The 17,208-nt window shown below is 38.9% G+C and overlaps 1 protein-coding gene across 1 annotated transcript in view; it reads right to left on the bottom strand.

Annotated features, from left to right (window-relative positions):
* pcsk5a (proprotein convertase subtilisin/kexin type 5a) overlaps window positions 1-17,208 on the bottom strand; it is an 84,620-nt gene that overhangs the window by 24,300 nt on the left and 43,112 nt on the right. Inside the window, exons 24-29 of the mRNA XM_021476634.3 lie at window positions 11,321-11,389; window positions 10,029-10,071; window positions 9,795-9,937; window positions 7,099-7,299; window positions 5,918-6,001; window positions 5,640-5,835 (exon numbers count right to left, since the gene is read on the bottom strand). Of these exons, the coding sequence (XP_021332309.1) occupies window positions 5,640-5,835; window positions 5,918-6,001; window positions 7,099-7,299; window positions 9,795-9,937; window positions 10,029-10,071; window positions 11,321-11,389 (736 nt within the window). The remainder of the gene's footprint in view (window positions 1-5,639; window positions 5,836-5,917; window positions 6,002-7,098; window positions 7,300-9,794; window positions 9,938-10,028; window positions 10,072-11,320; window positions 11,390-17,208) is intronic.

Here is a 17,208-nt window from a genome sequence, read left to right as displayed (position 1 = left end):
CGCGCCTACGCCCTGAAGTGGAGTCTATTCACTGAATGGTGCGTCTCTCACAGAGAAGACCCCCGAAATTGCCTGATTAGTGTTGTGCTCTCTTTCCTTCAAGAGAAGTTGGACAGCAGGCTGTCGCCCTCCACTCTCAAGGTTTACGTGGCCGCCATCTCCGCTTATCATAGCGCGGTAGCTGGCGGCACCGTGGGAAAGCATAACCTGGTCATCCAGTTCCTTAGGGGTGCTAGGCGAATTAATCCATCTCGCCCCCCTCTCATGCCCTCTTGGGATCTCGCCCTCGTTCTCACGAGTCTGCGATCCGATCCCTTTGAGCCACTCGAATCAGTATCTCTAAGATTTCTGTCCCTGAAGACAGCTCTGCTGGTTGCGTTGGCCTCCATCAAGAGGGTCGGGGACCTGGAGGCATTTTCGGTCAGTGACTCGTGCCTGGAATTCGGGCCGGATTACTCTCACGTCATCCTGAGACCCCGCCCCGGTTATGTGCCCAAGGTTCCTACCACCCCCTTTAGAGATCAGGTAGTGAACCTGCAAGCGCTGCCCCCGGAGGAGGCAGACCCAGCCCTTTCTTTAATTTGTCCAGTTCGCGCTCTGCGCATTTATGTGGACCGTACTCAGAATTTTAGATCATCTGAGCAGCTCTTTGTCTGTTATGGCGGTCGGCAGCAGGGAAGTGCCGTATCGAAACAAAGATTATCCCACTGGATTGTGGATGCCATTTCACTCGCTTATTCGAGTCGAGGTCAGCCGTGTCCCCCGGGAGTTCGTGCACACTCCACTCGGAGCGTTGCATCCTCTTGGGCGCGTGCACGCGACGCCTCTCTAACAGACATCTGTAGAGCTGCGGGCTGGGCGACACCCAACACATTTGCAAGGTTTTACAATCTGCGAGTGGAGCCGGTTTCCTCAAGGTTATTAGGTAACCCTTTGGTGATTGAGGAGACAACTCGGTAGGGTGTTGAAACACGCTTGCGGCGCCATTCTCCCTAACACGGAGGTACGTGCGCCTTTTTTATCTGTCAGTAAAGTTCCCCGTCAGGTGAGCCCTGCAGATTCCTCCGTGGCCCCCAGCACTGACTCAGCGGAGGAGTCACTTGCTGGCCCACTACGTTGTAGGTCTGCCCGCTGGTCAGCCCGCGTTTTGGGTATAGGTGCCTGCTATGCGTGATCCCCACTAGGCGATCCCATATGCTTATTCCGCCACGGTTAAGTCCCCCCCCTGGGCGGACCCGTGTCTTCCCTCTACGCTAACCACTCATTTGCTATGCGTACTCCCCCTTTTTAGGGCTAGTCCATAGGTAAATTCTGCCATCTATCCCCCCCTTGGGTAACGGATGGCCTCCGCAGCGTCCTCCCTATCGGGATTGCACGCTTCCCAACGTACTGTCGTATTTCCTAGAATTATCTAGATGCTCACGACTTCCCAAAAAATATATCTAAATCCGTAAAACTTCTGTTGAAGTAGGATAAATTAGGGCCAGGGACACGTTGGAGGACCGCGCCCCCCATGATGTGGGTGCGTCACGCTTGCTTGACTATCTCCTCATCGGGGGTGTTGGTAAGGTGCAGTCATTATGGCGCTTTCCATATTCTCCCATTCATGGCACTGAAGTTCCCCAACCGAAGGGGAACGTTCGAGGTTACAGAAGTAACCCTTCGTTCCCCGAGGAGGGGAACGGAAGTGCCATATTCCGTCGCCATAATGACTGTCCCTTAGCTGTTTGAAAGTCTCTTCAGCTTAAAAGGATGGCGTCTGCTGGCTTCAGGTGTGCTTATATGCTGAGATAATTGCAGATGTCGCACACCTGCGCAAGCTTACGCTGCCAATTAATTTCATTCATTGGCCCGTTCAATACTCTCCAGATAAGCGGCTTCTGATCCGAATCCTCCCATTCATGGCACTTCCGTTCCCCTCCTCGGGGAACGAAGGGTTACTTCTGTAACCTCGAACGTTACCCACCATGATTTTCACAACTGACTCATTATCATATTTTTTTTTTCCTTTTACGGTGCTTGCTGGTAATGTGGCTTTTCTCTTTAGAGGTAACATTTTAATCTTTAAGGGGTCATATCATGTAAATCCATCCATTACATATGTAAGCAAGTAAAAAAAAAAAACATACAAAGTAGTGATTAGGGTTTTTCTTAGCATCCTATGTGTGTACAGTTTTATGCAAAAATTTGGGTACCCCTTTGTGGCTGCATAATTATTTGTTCTTTCTTTATAAGAGAAGATCACAGTGAAATGCCATCCGGCTTCTAGTGAAAGCTAGATAATGTAATCTGTTTCAGACAAAAATCAGTGGTGTAGTTGAGTGTGGTGTGTAAAATTAAATTGAAAAGTGAAAAATATGCTAAGCAAAAGTTTAGGCACCTTCTCTTTTTGTGAATTTTAAAACCTGTAGTCACTTAATGCTGATTGATTACAAAACAGAATTGATTTGAGCGACTCAGCGAACCTTAACAATCCTAACACAGGTGAAACCAATCATGAAAGAATATTTAAGATATAGCTGATTGCTTGTTGTGCTTCTCCTTATTGTGAACCAGAAAGTAGGAACACGGGAACCTCAATAGAACTTCTTAATGACCTAACAACTAGGATAGTTCACCAACATCAGTTGAGAAGAAGGATGCAAAAACCTATCACAAAGGTTTTAAGTCTCTTTCTCCACAGTTAGAAATATAGGAAGAAAATGGAAGGCCACAGGAACAGATCTTGTGCAGGAAAGATGTGATAGACCAAGAAAAATATCTGAAAGGCAAAGGTGAAGAATGGTTAAAATGGTCACAGACAAACCACAGATCACCTTTAAAAAGCTGCAGGAACATCTTGCTGCTAAAAATATCATTGTACATCATTCCACAGTACAGCTCACTCTTCACAAAGAACAGCTCAATGGAAGGTGTTGCGGAAGAAGCCTTTTCTGCATTCTGCTAACAATAAGAGTCGTCTGAGGTATGCAAAGGCTCATCTGGACAAGCCTGAATCATTTTGGAAAAAATATACTGTGGACAGATGCCACAATCATAGGTGTTTTGCATGGCATAAAAAGAACACAGCATTCCAGGAGAAGAACCTGCTCCCTACTGTAATATTTGGTGAAGGGTCCATTATGCTGTGGGGATGTGTGGCAAGCACAGGTACTGGAAACCTTGTCAGAGGATACTCCTGGGTTGGATGTTTTAGCAGGACAATGAACCAAAGCACAGTTTCAGATCTACCGAGGAGTTTATGCTCAGACACGATAATGTTCTAAAATGGCCTTGCCAGTCCCAGACTTGAACATCATCATATCATCATAAATTTATGGATTAATTTAAAAAGGGCTGTTCATGCTTGGCACCCATCAAACCTAAATTGGAGAAATTGTGCAAGGAAGAATGGCCCAAAATGCATTCACCAATAATTCAGGGACTATAAAAAGTGTCTTCAGACTGTTAATTCAGCAAAAGATGACTGTACAAAATATTGATGCCATTGTTTTGTTGGGGTGCCCAAATTTTTGCACCTGTCTGTTTTTGTTATGACCTAAGTTGCATTGCATTTGTTGATTAAATAAATGTTATGTCAGAACAAAAGTGCTGCTTTTTCCCAAGGGGATAAAATATATGCAAATAAATTTGCTGATTTGAAAGGCCAACAGGCTATGAATTGCAATTATGAAAATGATCAGGGTTGGCCAAACTTTTGCATAAGACTGTTTGCTGTTATTTCACTTTAAGTGCATATTTGTACATATATATACATATATATTGCTCAGCTGTTTAACTGTCAGCTTATGATTTCAATCCAACGCGGAAAAAAGTAGTTCCCCTTCGGTTGGGGAACTTCAGTGCCATAGAGTGGATTGATTGAAATCCATGAATGGGAGATTCGGATCAGAAGCTGCTTGTCTGGAGAGTATTGAACGGGCCAATGAATGAAAATGAATTGGCAGCGTAAGCTTGCGCAGGTGTGCTGCATCGCCAATTATCCCAGCATATAAGCACACCTGAAGCGAGCAAACGCCATCCTTTTTGCTTCAGATTCTTTCTGAGTGAGTCGATGAGGGTTCCTCTTGCTGTTCTGCACTTCAGAGCGAACGAGTGTCTCCCGGTCCAGAGTGGGTTTTCGCGGCGGACCTCTCGCTCCTCACGGCGCTCCATCCAAGCTTCGGGTAGTGGGAGTGGTCCATCTAACCAGATGGTAGCTCTCACGCTCGCTGACACCGGAGATCAGATGTCCTCCGCGGCATCGGAGGGTGGGCTTTCACTGTCCGACGAAGATCCGGACCCGCTCGCCCCCTCTGGGCAGGTGAGCGCCGTCAAATCGGATCCTGAAGCGGACATGTTAGCCGTGCTTTCCCGGGCTGCTTCGGCCGTGGGGTTGGAGCTGGTTTATCCCCCAGCTCCACGGCCGGACCGACTAGATGGGAACGACTAGATGGCTTCGAAGCTTCTCGTTCCCTTCTTCCCGGAAGTGCACAGTAGGCTCACGCAGTCTTGGAGGGCACCTTTCTCTGCCCGTGCAGCGTGTCCCTCCGCCCTCACCGCCCTTGACGGCGGAGCTGCCAGGGGGTATGAGGCGATCTCATCAGTGGAGCGCGCTATCGCGGTCAATCTTTGTCCGCGCGGCGCCTCTACGTGGCGGGGTTTGCCCCGCCTCCCGTCCAAAGCCTGTAGGTTGTCTGCCTCCCTCGGAGCCAGAGCTTATAAGGCTGTGGGCCAGGCTGCTTCTGCTTTGCATGCGATGGCCACCTACCAGCGCTACCAAGCGCAGGTGCTGGCCGAGCTGCACGAGGGCGGGTCTAACCCAAGCTTATTATTGAGAATTATCTAGATGCTCTCGACTCCCAAAAAATATATCTAAATCCGTAAGACTTCTGTTGAAGTAGGATAAATTAGGGCCAGGGACACGTTGGAGGACCGCGCCTCCCATGATGTGGGTGCTTCACGCTTGCTTGACTATCCCCTCATCGGGGGCGTTGGTAAGGTGCAGTCATTATGGCGCTTTCCATACTTCTCCCATTCGTGGATTTCAATCAATCCACTCTATGGCACTGAAGTTCCCCAACCGAAGGGGAACGTTCGAGGTTACAGATGTAACCCTTCGTTCCCCGAGGAGGGAAATGGAAGTGCCATACTCCGTCGCCATAATGACTGTCCCTTAGCTGTTTGAAAGTCTCTTCAGCTTAAAAGGATGGCGTTTGCTCGCTTCAGGTGTGCTTATATGCTGGGATAATTGGCGATGCAGCACACCTGCGCAAGCTTACGCTGCCAATTCATTTTCATTCATTGGCCCATTCAATACTCTCCAGACAAGTAGCTTCTGATCCGAATCTACCATTCGTGGATTTCAATCAATCCACTCTATGGCACTTCCGTTCCCCTCCTCGGGGAACAAAGGGTTACTTCTGTAACCTCGAACGTTCCTCATACAAAAGGGTTTTTGAGAGTCTCCATGTTTGATTTTGTTTTTATATATGTTGTATAAACACACACACACAATTATATATATATATATATATATATATATATATATATATATATATATATATATATATATATAAATGATGAGAAATATAGCATAATAACTATACTACAAATGGAAACAAGCTAAACAAATAAACAAAGAAAATAAAGGTTCTAACCTTGTGCACTTGCGTACACACTGGCCAGCCTGCAAATAAAGAGGGTTTTTGCGTGTTGACTGGCAGCGTGTGCAAAGCTGTTCATCCTGGCACTGGGCACAACCTTGTGGGCATGTCTCACAGTGACCACTATCCTTACTGCCAAAGCTACCAACTGGGCATCTTGCTACACACTGATCTGCATTCAGATATCGACCTGGAACACACATACAAAAATGTCTAAATATGCTTTTATCCAATCCATCTTTTTCACAAGTCATATTTGTATCATTATGTACCTTTGACACATGTGTTGCACTGATTCTTCATTTTCCCCCAGCAAGATTCACATAAAGGGTGACAGGCCTCACACTCCCCATCATCTGTGAGAGATCAACAGGAACATCAATTAAATAAAGTAATAAATAAAGAGTCTGTGCCTTTTTAGGACAATATTTAGTTGAAATAACATTTGTAAATCTGGAATATGAGGGTTCAATAAATCTTAAAACTTTTATGGTTGCACTTTATTTTGATGGTCCATTTGTTGAATTTAAGTTACATTGCATCTAAATGGCAACTAATTCTCATTAGATTATACGTAGATTGTTAGGTTGGGTTAAGGGTTAGGGTTAGGGTTAGCATAAGTTGACATGTACTTGCAAAGTTTTGCATAGTTAATGGAGCAGTGTCACGGTTTATTCTTTATTTAGCCTTCCTTCTATATTATTATTATTATTATTATTCTCCGTGATTTTTGTGTTGTGGTGGAAATTATTACTAATTGCTGTTTCTTTTCTTTGAGGCTGGCTCCGCCTTGCACCTGCCGCTAATTCGGCTTGTTGCCTTTATAAGCTGAAGCTGAGTGTGTGTCGGGGTGGCTCTTGTTTTCCAGCGCGTCTGACTGATCTACCCGATCTTGTCTCTCTTTGGAGAGTATGACCCTTACTTGCTGAGTCTACGTATTTTGCCCTGATGAACGTCCGAAACTTCTGTGCACGTTTTGTGCAGCCGCTGGCCCGCTGCTGAGGAGCCATGCTGGTGTTGTGCCGTTTCTTTGATCTATGTTTTTTATCAATATTTTCTTTATGATTTATGTTTTGTTTAAGTAATTGCTTTGACTTGGATATTGTTTAATTAATGATTTTATATTTCTGTTGCCACCTTAATTAATTAGGACACCTATATTCTGGTCTCTAAATAAATAGAGAATTGTATTTCTGGTTTCTGTGTCTTTTTATGTTGCTAACCCCTTCCCTAGACGAGCCTTAAAAACTGGAGTTCGTAACAACAGTATCAGCAGATATTAAGCACAGTCTACTAATACTCAAATGGACCATCAAAATAAATTGTTACCAAGTTTATATGCATTACTAATCAAAAGGTTTTGATATATTTATAAAGGAAAATACTTAATATTCTAATGAAATTACATATGTTTGTTCTCTTATTATGACCCTAGATTGACTCCATATCTTACCTGTGAGATACATCTGTGCAGGGCAAACATCCTGTTCAGATACACAAGCTCCATTGTCAAGCGTCAGTCCCTCGCTGCAGCTTTCACAGTCACTGTCCTCCGGGCCACTGCATGTCTTGCAGTCTGAGTGGCATTCCTCACACTCCTGAGATTCGTCATCATTATAGAACCCATCTGGACATTCACGAACACATTTCCCATCTGTAGGATACATGGAGATTGTGAAAAACCATGAAAAGATTGTCAAATTCATTACAAATTTAGAGGTCTATATACACTACTTTAAATGCAGATAAAGCTAAATAACTAACAATTTAACTTGCACTCTAAGACAAAAAATACCAGTTTCTTTGGTTAAATTGTGTTCTTTACACCCCAAGCAAAATAATTTTGAATTCATGATGCACAGAAGGACATCTAGAAATTATAAAGCCTATTCAAGTGTAAACAGTTGATACAAAATTCAACTTTAAGAAGACTACGTTCTGAAAAAGATCTCATGGGCTAAATTCTTTCCTGTGGCTGTAACAGGAATAATACACAAACAAAAAAAAACAAAAAAAACTGTTGCACTAAAAACAACTTATAAACAACTTAGAATACCATCATTGTAGAATATGAGGCAATAATAGTAATAGGAGGAAATGATAACTAATTAAACCATCTCCAAACCGGAAGACATACTAGGGGATGTGCTAAAAAATGAAAAAATATTTTTTCAATATTGATAAATATTTAAAAAGACTGAAAAGTCCACAGGAGACCTAAATATTTGATTTCAATTGTGTGTGTGTGTGTGTGTGTGTGTATATATATATATATATATATATATATATATATATATATATATATATATATATATATATATATATATATATATATAATATATATATATATATATATATATATATATATGTATGTGTGTATATGTATACATAAATAATATGAGGAAATGATAACTAATTAAATAATCTCTAAATCGGAAGACATACTCGGGGACGTGCTAATACAGCCCCACTGAATTATTTGACCCCGTTTATTTTTTGCTCCAATTTCTGTTTAACGGAGAGAAGATTTTTTTAACACATTTCTAAACATAATAGCTTTAATAACTCATTTCTAATAACTGATTTATTTAACTTTACCATGATGACGCTAAATAATATTTTACCAGATATTTTTCACGACACTAATATACAGCTTAAAGTGACATTTAAAGACTTAACTAGGTTAATTAGGTTAACTGGACAGTATAGGGTAATTAGGGAAGTTATTGTATAACGATCGTTTGTTCTGTAAACTATGGAAAAAAAATTGCTTAAAGGGGCTAATAATTTTAACCTTAAAATGGTGTTTAAAAAATTAAAAATTGCTTTTCTCCTAGCCGAAAAAAACAAATAAGACGTTCTTCAGAAGGAAAAATATTATTAGACATACTTTGAAAATATCCATATGTTAAACATAATTTGGGAAATATTTAAAAAAAAAAGAAAAAAATTCAAAGGGGGGGCTAATAATTCTGACTTAAACTGTGTAAATATATATAATAAGGGTGTTACGATAGGCATATTCATATTGAACTGTTCGGCACCAGACTTTCGGTTCAGTAAGCTTTACAAACCGAAGGATTCAATTCAGACTAACATCTAAAAAGATAACAAAGAATTAGTAACAAAATTTTATGTTTTCAGTGCAACAACGCTCAACATGGCATCCCAAGTAACGTGGCAGACAATATGCTGCCTTCCCCACTGTCATGTTAAACAGTAGAACATCGCTTTATTACTCAGACTATCACTTTATTAAAGCATGCACTCATTAGTAATCCTGCTGCCTTCTGTGTCAGATTGCTCCTGCTGGCTCTGCCCACGTTGCCCAGCAACACTGGACCCCGACACAAAACAGCCAATCTCAATAACCTGTTCAAATATCACCACACCAGGTTGTGCCTCCAAACACAACTCCAGTCAGGCACGCGCAAAATTAATTAGCAAAATGGCTAGTAACTTTAATGTAATCCCAAGTCTCCCGGAAGTTTTGGGAGACTCCTGGATGCCTGCAAACGAATGCTAATCTTTGGGAAACTGTGCGTCTACCACCTCGGTCCTTAAATACGTCGCACACCCCTCTCCACCGCATGCCTCCCAGCTCTTCAGGTACGTTGGGCACAACTCAACCCACCGCTCAGGTACATCGCACACACACGCCTCCACCGCTCTTCAGATATGTTGCGCACCATCACCACTACAAAGAAAGTGGTGGAAAAAAAACAACATCTGCTAATTCAGTAAGCTATTTTAGAGGTAACATTTAGGCATAATAACTTCTTTACACTGACATCACGGAATCAGTAACTGGAACTGGAACAGCATTCAGACAGACAATTCCTACAGATTCGAACAGGGCTAAATAAATTGGTACATTTATAGCTGTGCATATGAGAGATCAGTCGGTTGTGGAAATTTTGAGTTTTAAGAAAATGCTAACTGTAATAGAGTCCCGTTACATTATTCCTTTATAAGCCCATTTCAGTCAGATAATTCCTGTTTCAGATCCACTAAATTGGCAGGTGACAGTCAAATCATGCAGATCTGTGCTGTCTGAAGAAAAGGTGGACACTCATCTTTCTAAAAAAAAACAAAACAAAACTTAAATATAGATTGAAACTGAGTTCCATATAAAACTCAGTGTCTCACTTGATATGAAGAAGTCAGCTTCACACCAGCTGCACTCATCTTCATCACAGTTGACACAGTCATGTTCACAGGACACACAGCTCATGGTCTCCTCCACTGGGTATGTCTTAGAGGGACAATTTTTGTAGCAGCTTTCCTCAAACCTGTTAAACACATATGCATTTCACTAACATCTCTGAACACCAGAAATTTGTATAATTGGATAGTTTTGTTATGACATTCAAATATTCTTACCTGTAATATCCATTAATGCAGGATAGACAGTGTTTTGGATTATCTGTAAAACATAGAAGAAACAGCATATTATCAAAAAGTCAAAACAATTTGTACCCAACAATTAGACATATGCCAATATTCAATAATTTAATATATATATTTTTTATAATGAACATGCACAATTTTTATATTGTGAGCACTCTAAAATACAGTGAGTAACTATTATTTAAACTTTTAGAGTGCTTTTTAAGAATATTTACATTGCATTTGTTTTGATTGTCATAGCAAGACATAGTGCTTGGAGATTATACAATGACCAGTGACCTAGCCTGTTCAGAATGCTGAAAAACTACACATCTGCCAGTTCAATGAACTACAACTCCCGTTACGCACCTCACACACACCAGTTCCAGATTCCCTGATTTTCTTGTCCTGTCTACTGTGTTGTTTTATGCTGTTTTGCTGCCTGTCCCGACCAATCGCCTGTTTTTCTGACCACGCTTTGGATTACCTGCCTGCTCCTGTTTGGTCCTCTTGCCATTGCCTGCCTGACTATTCTATTTAATAAAGCTACACATGGATCCTCACCTCTGTTGCAACCCAACTCATTACTGGAAATTTAATTGATTATTAGCTTAATAGTTCAAACATTAGCAGTTTCACATGTTCACCTGGCCTACTATATGCTGAAATATTGACTGAAAATGCTCCAAAAGGCTCCAATAGTTAACATTATATAATTTAACTAAACTCGTGTTGAAAATTAAAAATCTATTATTAGTTTTAGATGGTGTCCATTTCTTAGTTAATGCTCAATAATGTGTTGAAATTATAGTCATAATCTGATCACAATTGTTTTATTAAATATAGAATAAATTAATTTAAATTCAGTGGTATTTTTTAAACAATGACGTACCAACCATAATAAATCTGATGTTTTCTCTCTGATTATAATTCATTAACTAACATTCACTAATGACTCTTTATTTAAAAGTGTTACCTATTGTATTTTATAATGCTTTTGCAAATTAATTCGGTTTCCTCAGCACATGTATATACAATAAAGCAATATGCTAAGTATTTTTTTCTCATTATACCTTTTAAATGTACTTTTTTGCAGTTTATGTTAATATTGGCATGCTACTATATACAACGGTAAACAATTCCATATTTATTCACAATAAGAAAACCTGATACTGTCATAAGCCACCCATTGCAGGAATTATATTCTAAAAGTAGTTTTGATATAAGACAGAGCTGTAGCAGCAGTACTTTTCGCCTTAGTAAACTCAAGAGACTGCTGAACTTACAGAGAACACACTTATGACATCCCTCTTCACATGGCATGCAGTCATCATATTCTGGGTCTTCCACCTCTCCTAAAACACACACATAAATTAGGTAACAATAGCATATTCATATAATAATATGTGTGCTCAAAAATGCACATAATAGTTTCAAACTCTCAAAATGTCAAATGTAAGTGACTGAAAACCAATGGGAAGATAAGGGCCATGCCTGTATGACTTGCACAGAAAAGAGCAGCTTTGACAGTAATTTTTTTATTTACAGTAAATAAATCTATTTGTGCTAAATCAAAATAATGTCACCCCATGTTTCCCATTTGATACATGCAAATAACAAATATGATATACAAGTTCATATTTGCTTTTTAAATATATAAAAATATTGCAAAGCCAGCCATTTTACATGTAGAATTATGCAACCACTTGAATTTCAAATATGTACACATGTATTGGAATATAATAGATATAATTATATTATTTTATGACCATATGTGTATGTGTGTATATATATATATAAATACACTGTAAAAAAATTCTGTAAAATTTAGGGAAAAATACTGGCAGCTATGGTTGCCAGACCTTTTTTGTAAAAAATACTGAATTTATCTGTTAAATAGTTTTTTACAGTAAAATTTTGTATTTTTAACAAAAGAAAAATGTATGCATCAACTGATGCAATGATAATTTACAAACCTTTGAGTTAATTATTTATATTTGCAGAAAGCAACTGCATTTACTGGCATTAAAATCAATGTTTTAAATGTCTAAGTAATAAATCTGAGCTTATTGATATTGAGAACCATAGTGCATCAGTTCAATACAAAATCTTTTTATATAATGTAAAGTCATTCAATGCATAATTGTATTCAAGTGTGACTGTAATTAACAAACTGATTTTCACTGCATTAGTAACTACACAGTTACATTTAAACAAAAGAAGATGCTGCTAAACATCTGACACTCTTAGTTCATCTTGGACTTGTACACAGATGCTACTATCCATCACAATGGTGCCACAAAAACCATTTTAAAGTATTTTGCTGTTGTTTTTCTTGATTTTACATAAAAATACTGGCAGCTGTGGTTGCCAAACTGTAAAAAATTGCTGTTAAAAAATGGCCAGATGCTACGGTAAAATATTGTTTTTTTTACTAAAACAGTAATATTCTGTTAAAAACAGTGCATTCTGTGTAACATTTTTGTTTTCGAGAAAGTAACCAACTGCAGAAAACTGTGAGCTAACAGAGTTCAGATTCAACATTTTGAAGTCTGTGTTTAAAATCACACTTTGTGCCCTTGTTCACTATTCCATCAACTAGTTCACCAATATAGTTCTCCTGACAGAGTTAATGAACACTAATGAGTGAATTCAGACACTAATGAACACCTGCTGTTAATAATCACAATTACTGAAGGAAAGAGAAACAAGAAACACAAACAGTGACGTCAGTTACAACATTAAATAAAATCAAGTAAAATAAAACACCTTCAGTCTCAGCAGAGGATCATTAAACAACTCCACAAACAACAGCAGACACACTTATTACTGACTGATTTGACTTCCATACTATTCTCATTGAGATCCAACAGAAATTTAGGTGTTTTTTGTATCACCGTAATGGAGTGAGGGTTTAGTTGGGATCTTCACCCTTGAACTTATTGATTCAGACTCTCTATCTGCTATAATACAGAATTAACGAAACACTTTTATTATAGCTATAAAGCTGGAAAGTTAATAGTTAGATTAATCTATTATTCTAAGTTCTGATAAATGTTTTTGTATTAATTTAGATGAAGGGCCTTATGCAATAGATTTTATGCTTAGTCGCAGATATTAATTTAATAAGTGAGAAGAGGAAACAGATTTCTATGTAATTACTTAACAGTTAAGAAATAACATACAAAAACAGTTCAGTTGTGACAAAGACACACTCAGACTTCATGAATCAGACCTTGTATCTCAACAATGGTAACAATTCAAATGTTTCATGCTGCAATGCATGCTGGGTGTGGCACAGTACAAATATCCCAGCATGCATTGCGGCATGAATAAATGTTGTATAATGGTCTCACAGTTTTCTTTATTTGTGTTTGATTCTGCTGTTGTTTATGTTTAGACTTTCAGTTGCCTGTTTGTGAGTTAAACTGTTAATTTTGTTAGTTGTCACCATTATTGAGGTTCATACGCTGATTGTGGATGTTTCTTTGAGTGCAAGTTGTCCAAGATAACTTCCAGAAATCATTGCCATAGTCAGACATGTAATGTTAAGCAACAGATTAAACGTTAAATAGGAGCAGTAAATTATATTAGAACAGATTCTGCCATTTAATAGCAACATGAACATCACCAGAGCTTGTTTAGGTTTTTGGCTAGCTTGCCACATCAAAAGTGCTTTTAAGACAAAGTTCTTATCAATTGCAGCAGCCAAAATATATAAATGATAAAAAATTCAGGGCTAAGAGCCCACTAAAGCAAATTCTGTTTTCCATGATGGTGACGTAAAACTTTAACTTTTTTTCTAAAGAAGAACTTTAGTAGATGTTATACAAAAATAAATGTTTCAGTTATAAGTGTAGCTGGTGATGATGTTTGTAGAGTTGTTTAATCATCCACTTATAATTTAAATGATTTAAAACTACCATACGCTACTTGAAAACTACAGACCAGTATCCCTGCTTCCATTCATGGCCAAGATTCTGGAGAAAATAGTGTTCAATCAAGTTCTGGACTTTCTTACTCAAAACAATCTCATGGACAACAAGCAATCCGGCTTTAAGAAAGGCCACTCAACTGAGACTGCCGTGCTCTCGGTCGTGGAGGATCTCAGACTGGCTAAAGCAGACTCTAAATCATCAGTCCTCATTTTGCTGGACTTGTCAGCTGCTTTTGACACTGTCAACCACCAGATCCTGCTATCTACGCTTGAGTCACTGGGCGTTGCGGGCACTGTTATACAATGGTTCAGATCTTACCTCTCTGACAGGTTATTCAGGGTGTCTTGGAGGGGAGAGGTGTCCAACCTACAGCATCTAAACACTGGGGTACCTCAAGGCTCTGTTCTTGGGCCACTTCTCTTCTCCATCTACACATCATCTCTAGGACCAGTCATCCAGAGACATGGATTCTCCTACCACTGCTATGCTGATGATACCCAGCTATACCTCTCTTTTCATCCTGATGATCCCTCGGTTCCAGCTCGTATCTCAGCCTGCCTGTTGGATATTTCACACTGGATGAAAGATCATCATCTTCAGCTGAACCTCGCAAAAACGGAAATGCTTGTAGTTTCTGCCAACCCGACTCTACACCATAACTTTTCAATCCAGATGGATGGGGCAACCATTACTGCATCCAAAATGGTGAAAAGCCTTGGAGTAACGATTGATGACCAACTAAACTTCTCTGACCACATTTCTAGAACTGCTTGATCGTGCAGATTTGCACTCTATAACATCAGAAAGATCCGACCCTTCTTATCTGAACATGCAGCTCAACTCCTTGTTCAAGCTCTTGTTCTCTCCAAACTGGATTACTGCAACTCTCTACTAGCTGGGCTTCCAGCTAACTCTATCAAGCCTCTTCAACTGCTCCAGAATGCAACAGCACGAGTTGTCTTCAATGAACCTAAACGAGCACATGTCACTCCGCTGCTAGTCCGTTTGCACTGGCTGCCAGTTGCTGCTCGCATCAAATTCAAAACTCTGATGTTTGCCAACAAAGTGAATTCTGGCCTAGCACCTTCTTATCTGCACTCACTTCTGCAGATCTATGTGCCCTCCAGAAACTTGCGTTCTGTGAATGAACGTCGCCTCGTGGTTCCATCCCAAAGAGGGAAAAAATCACTTTCGCGAACGCTCACGCTCACGCTTAATCTGCCCAGTTGGTGGAATGAACTCCCTAACTGCATCAGAACAGCAGAGTCACTCGCTATATTCAAGAAACGACTAAAAACTCAACTATTTAGTCTCCACTTCACTTCCTAATCTGCAATTGCCTCTTTGAATATCACACTAACTGCACGAAAAAAAAAAAAAAAAAAAAAAACTACTAATACTTCCCTTCTTAGACTTTACAGACCTGAAACTTGCCTTTAGTACTTATTCATTGTTGCTCTTAGTTGTGTAAATTGCTTCCTTGTCCTCATTTGTAAGTCGCTTTGGATAAAAGCGTCTGCTAAATGACTAAATGTAAATGTAAATGTAATCATTTGTTGACCTTCAGGTTATTTCATTAATAAGCTGTGACTAAAGTTGTAGTTTTGTGTGTTCTGTTCTTGTTTTTTCCCTTCAGTATTTCTTCATTTGTTCATCGCTAATCCTCAATTATCATTTAATTAGTCAGTTAATTAATTAATTTACTTCAGCTTTGCTACACGTTTCTTAAACAGTCAGTAGTGCGGACACTTCATTTAAAACAGAAGTATATGCTCTGGGGTTTAAAGGGTTAAAGGTGTAAGAGGTAAAAACACAGTGTAAAAATGTATTTTAACAGTAATATACTGTTAATTTAAACTACAGAAGTAGACTGTAAAAAAACAGTAGATTGCTGGCAACCACAGCTGCCAGTACCGTTAAATCAAGGGATGACAGTATATTACTGTAAAACCTGAAGCTAATTTCTTCTGTGTGTCACCGTTGTGGAGGAGAGTATAGAGCCAGTGTGTGAGTTAAAGATGAACTGCTGAATTTATTCATGTTTTTTTATTATTTATTTATTTAAAGACAGCAGCTGTTTAGTTGATGATGCAGTTAGAATCTTTCTGGTAATTCCAGATTTATGTTTATGTGTGCTGCAGTGAAATTTAAGACATTTGAGTTAAACGGAAGTTTTCTAATGAACTAAAACAAGTTATTGTTATAAGTATTTTAAACGTACCTGTATAGCACATTATTTCTTAAACTCATACAGCAGTTGACCAGTTTGAGGCAGTTGCTTTCAGTGAGCAAAATGAGTTCACTTGAGTATTGTGTAAATCAATGTAGTCCATATACTTTTACAGCAACATACTGTAAAATAACAATACATTGCTAGCAACTGCAGCTGCCAGTATTTTACTGTTTTTTTAACGGGACAATTTTCAACAGTGTTCTGTTTTTAACATTTTACGTTTGTAAATTCAGTTTACAGAATATTTCTGTTAAAAATACATTCCACAGTCTGTATTTTTCATCGGACATATTTAACCCCTTAAATCCCAGAGCAAAATCCTCACTAGTGTCCTCATTAAAGAGTTAAACACTCAGACAGTGATGAAGTTAATGAAATAATTAAGTGTCTAATTAAAGGAGGATTAAGAATTATTGATGAACAACTGTTAACAGCAGAATCACTGAAGGAAAGAAAAACACAAATTACAGCCAAAACCAAAGATGAAATCAACTGAGAATAAAACTCTAAATAAAATAATAATTAATAAAAATAAAACAAATTACATAATAAAACTTTTATTTTTCAAGATCTCAAAAGAGATCATTAAACAACTCCACAAACATCAGGGGCCTGTTTCAGTAAGGAGGTTCAAACAACTCGGAGTTTAAACTTGAACTCTGAGTTGATTTACCGAGAGATTAAAAACTCAGAGTTTTCGGTTTCAGAATAGCTGATCTGAGTTAGATCAATTAACTTTGAGTAGACCAACTCAGAGTTAAGCGCGCACACCGTGACTATAAAAAGACATTATCAATGGAGCACAGATATTACGAGTGACTATGGCAACATCTTAAAAAAAAGAGATCAGCATTTCTTTCTCCGGCTGAATTTGATCTGCTCATGCAAAGCAAATATGAGCGTATATATTTAAAAAGAAGCAACCATCAGTAAAACAGAGACAGTCAGCGTGAGAAAACAGCTGCTCAAGTTAATGCGTAATTTTTAATTTAAAGTATTTAAA

The sequence above is a fragment of the Danio rerio genome, chromosome 5, assembly GCF_049306965.1.
Source record: "Danio rerio strain Tuebingen ecotype United States chromosome 5, GRCz12tu, whole genome shotgun sequence".
In the NCBI taxonomy this organism is placed as follows: domain Eukaryota; kingdom Metazoa; phylum Chordata; class Actinopteri; order Cypriniformes; family Danionidae; genus Danio; species Danio rerio.
Note: the sequence above shows the minus strand (reverse complement) of the source record. Positions and strands in the feature narration are given on the sequence as shown.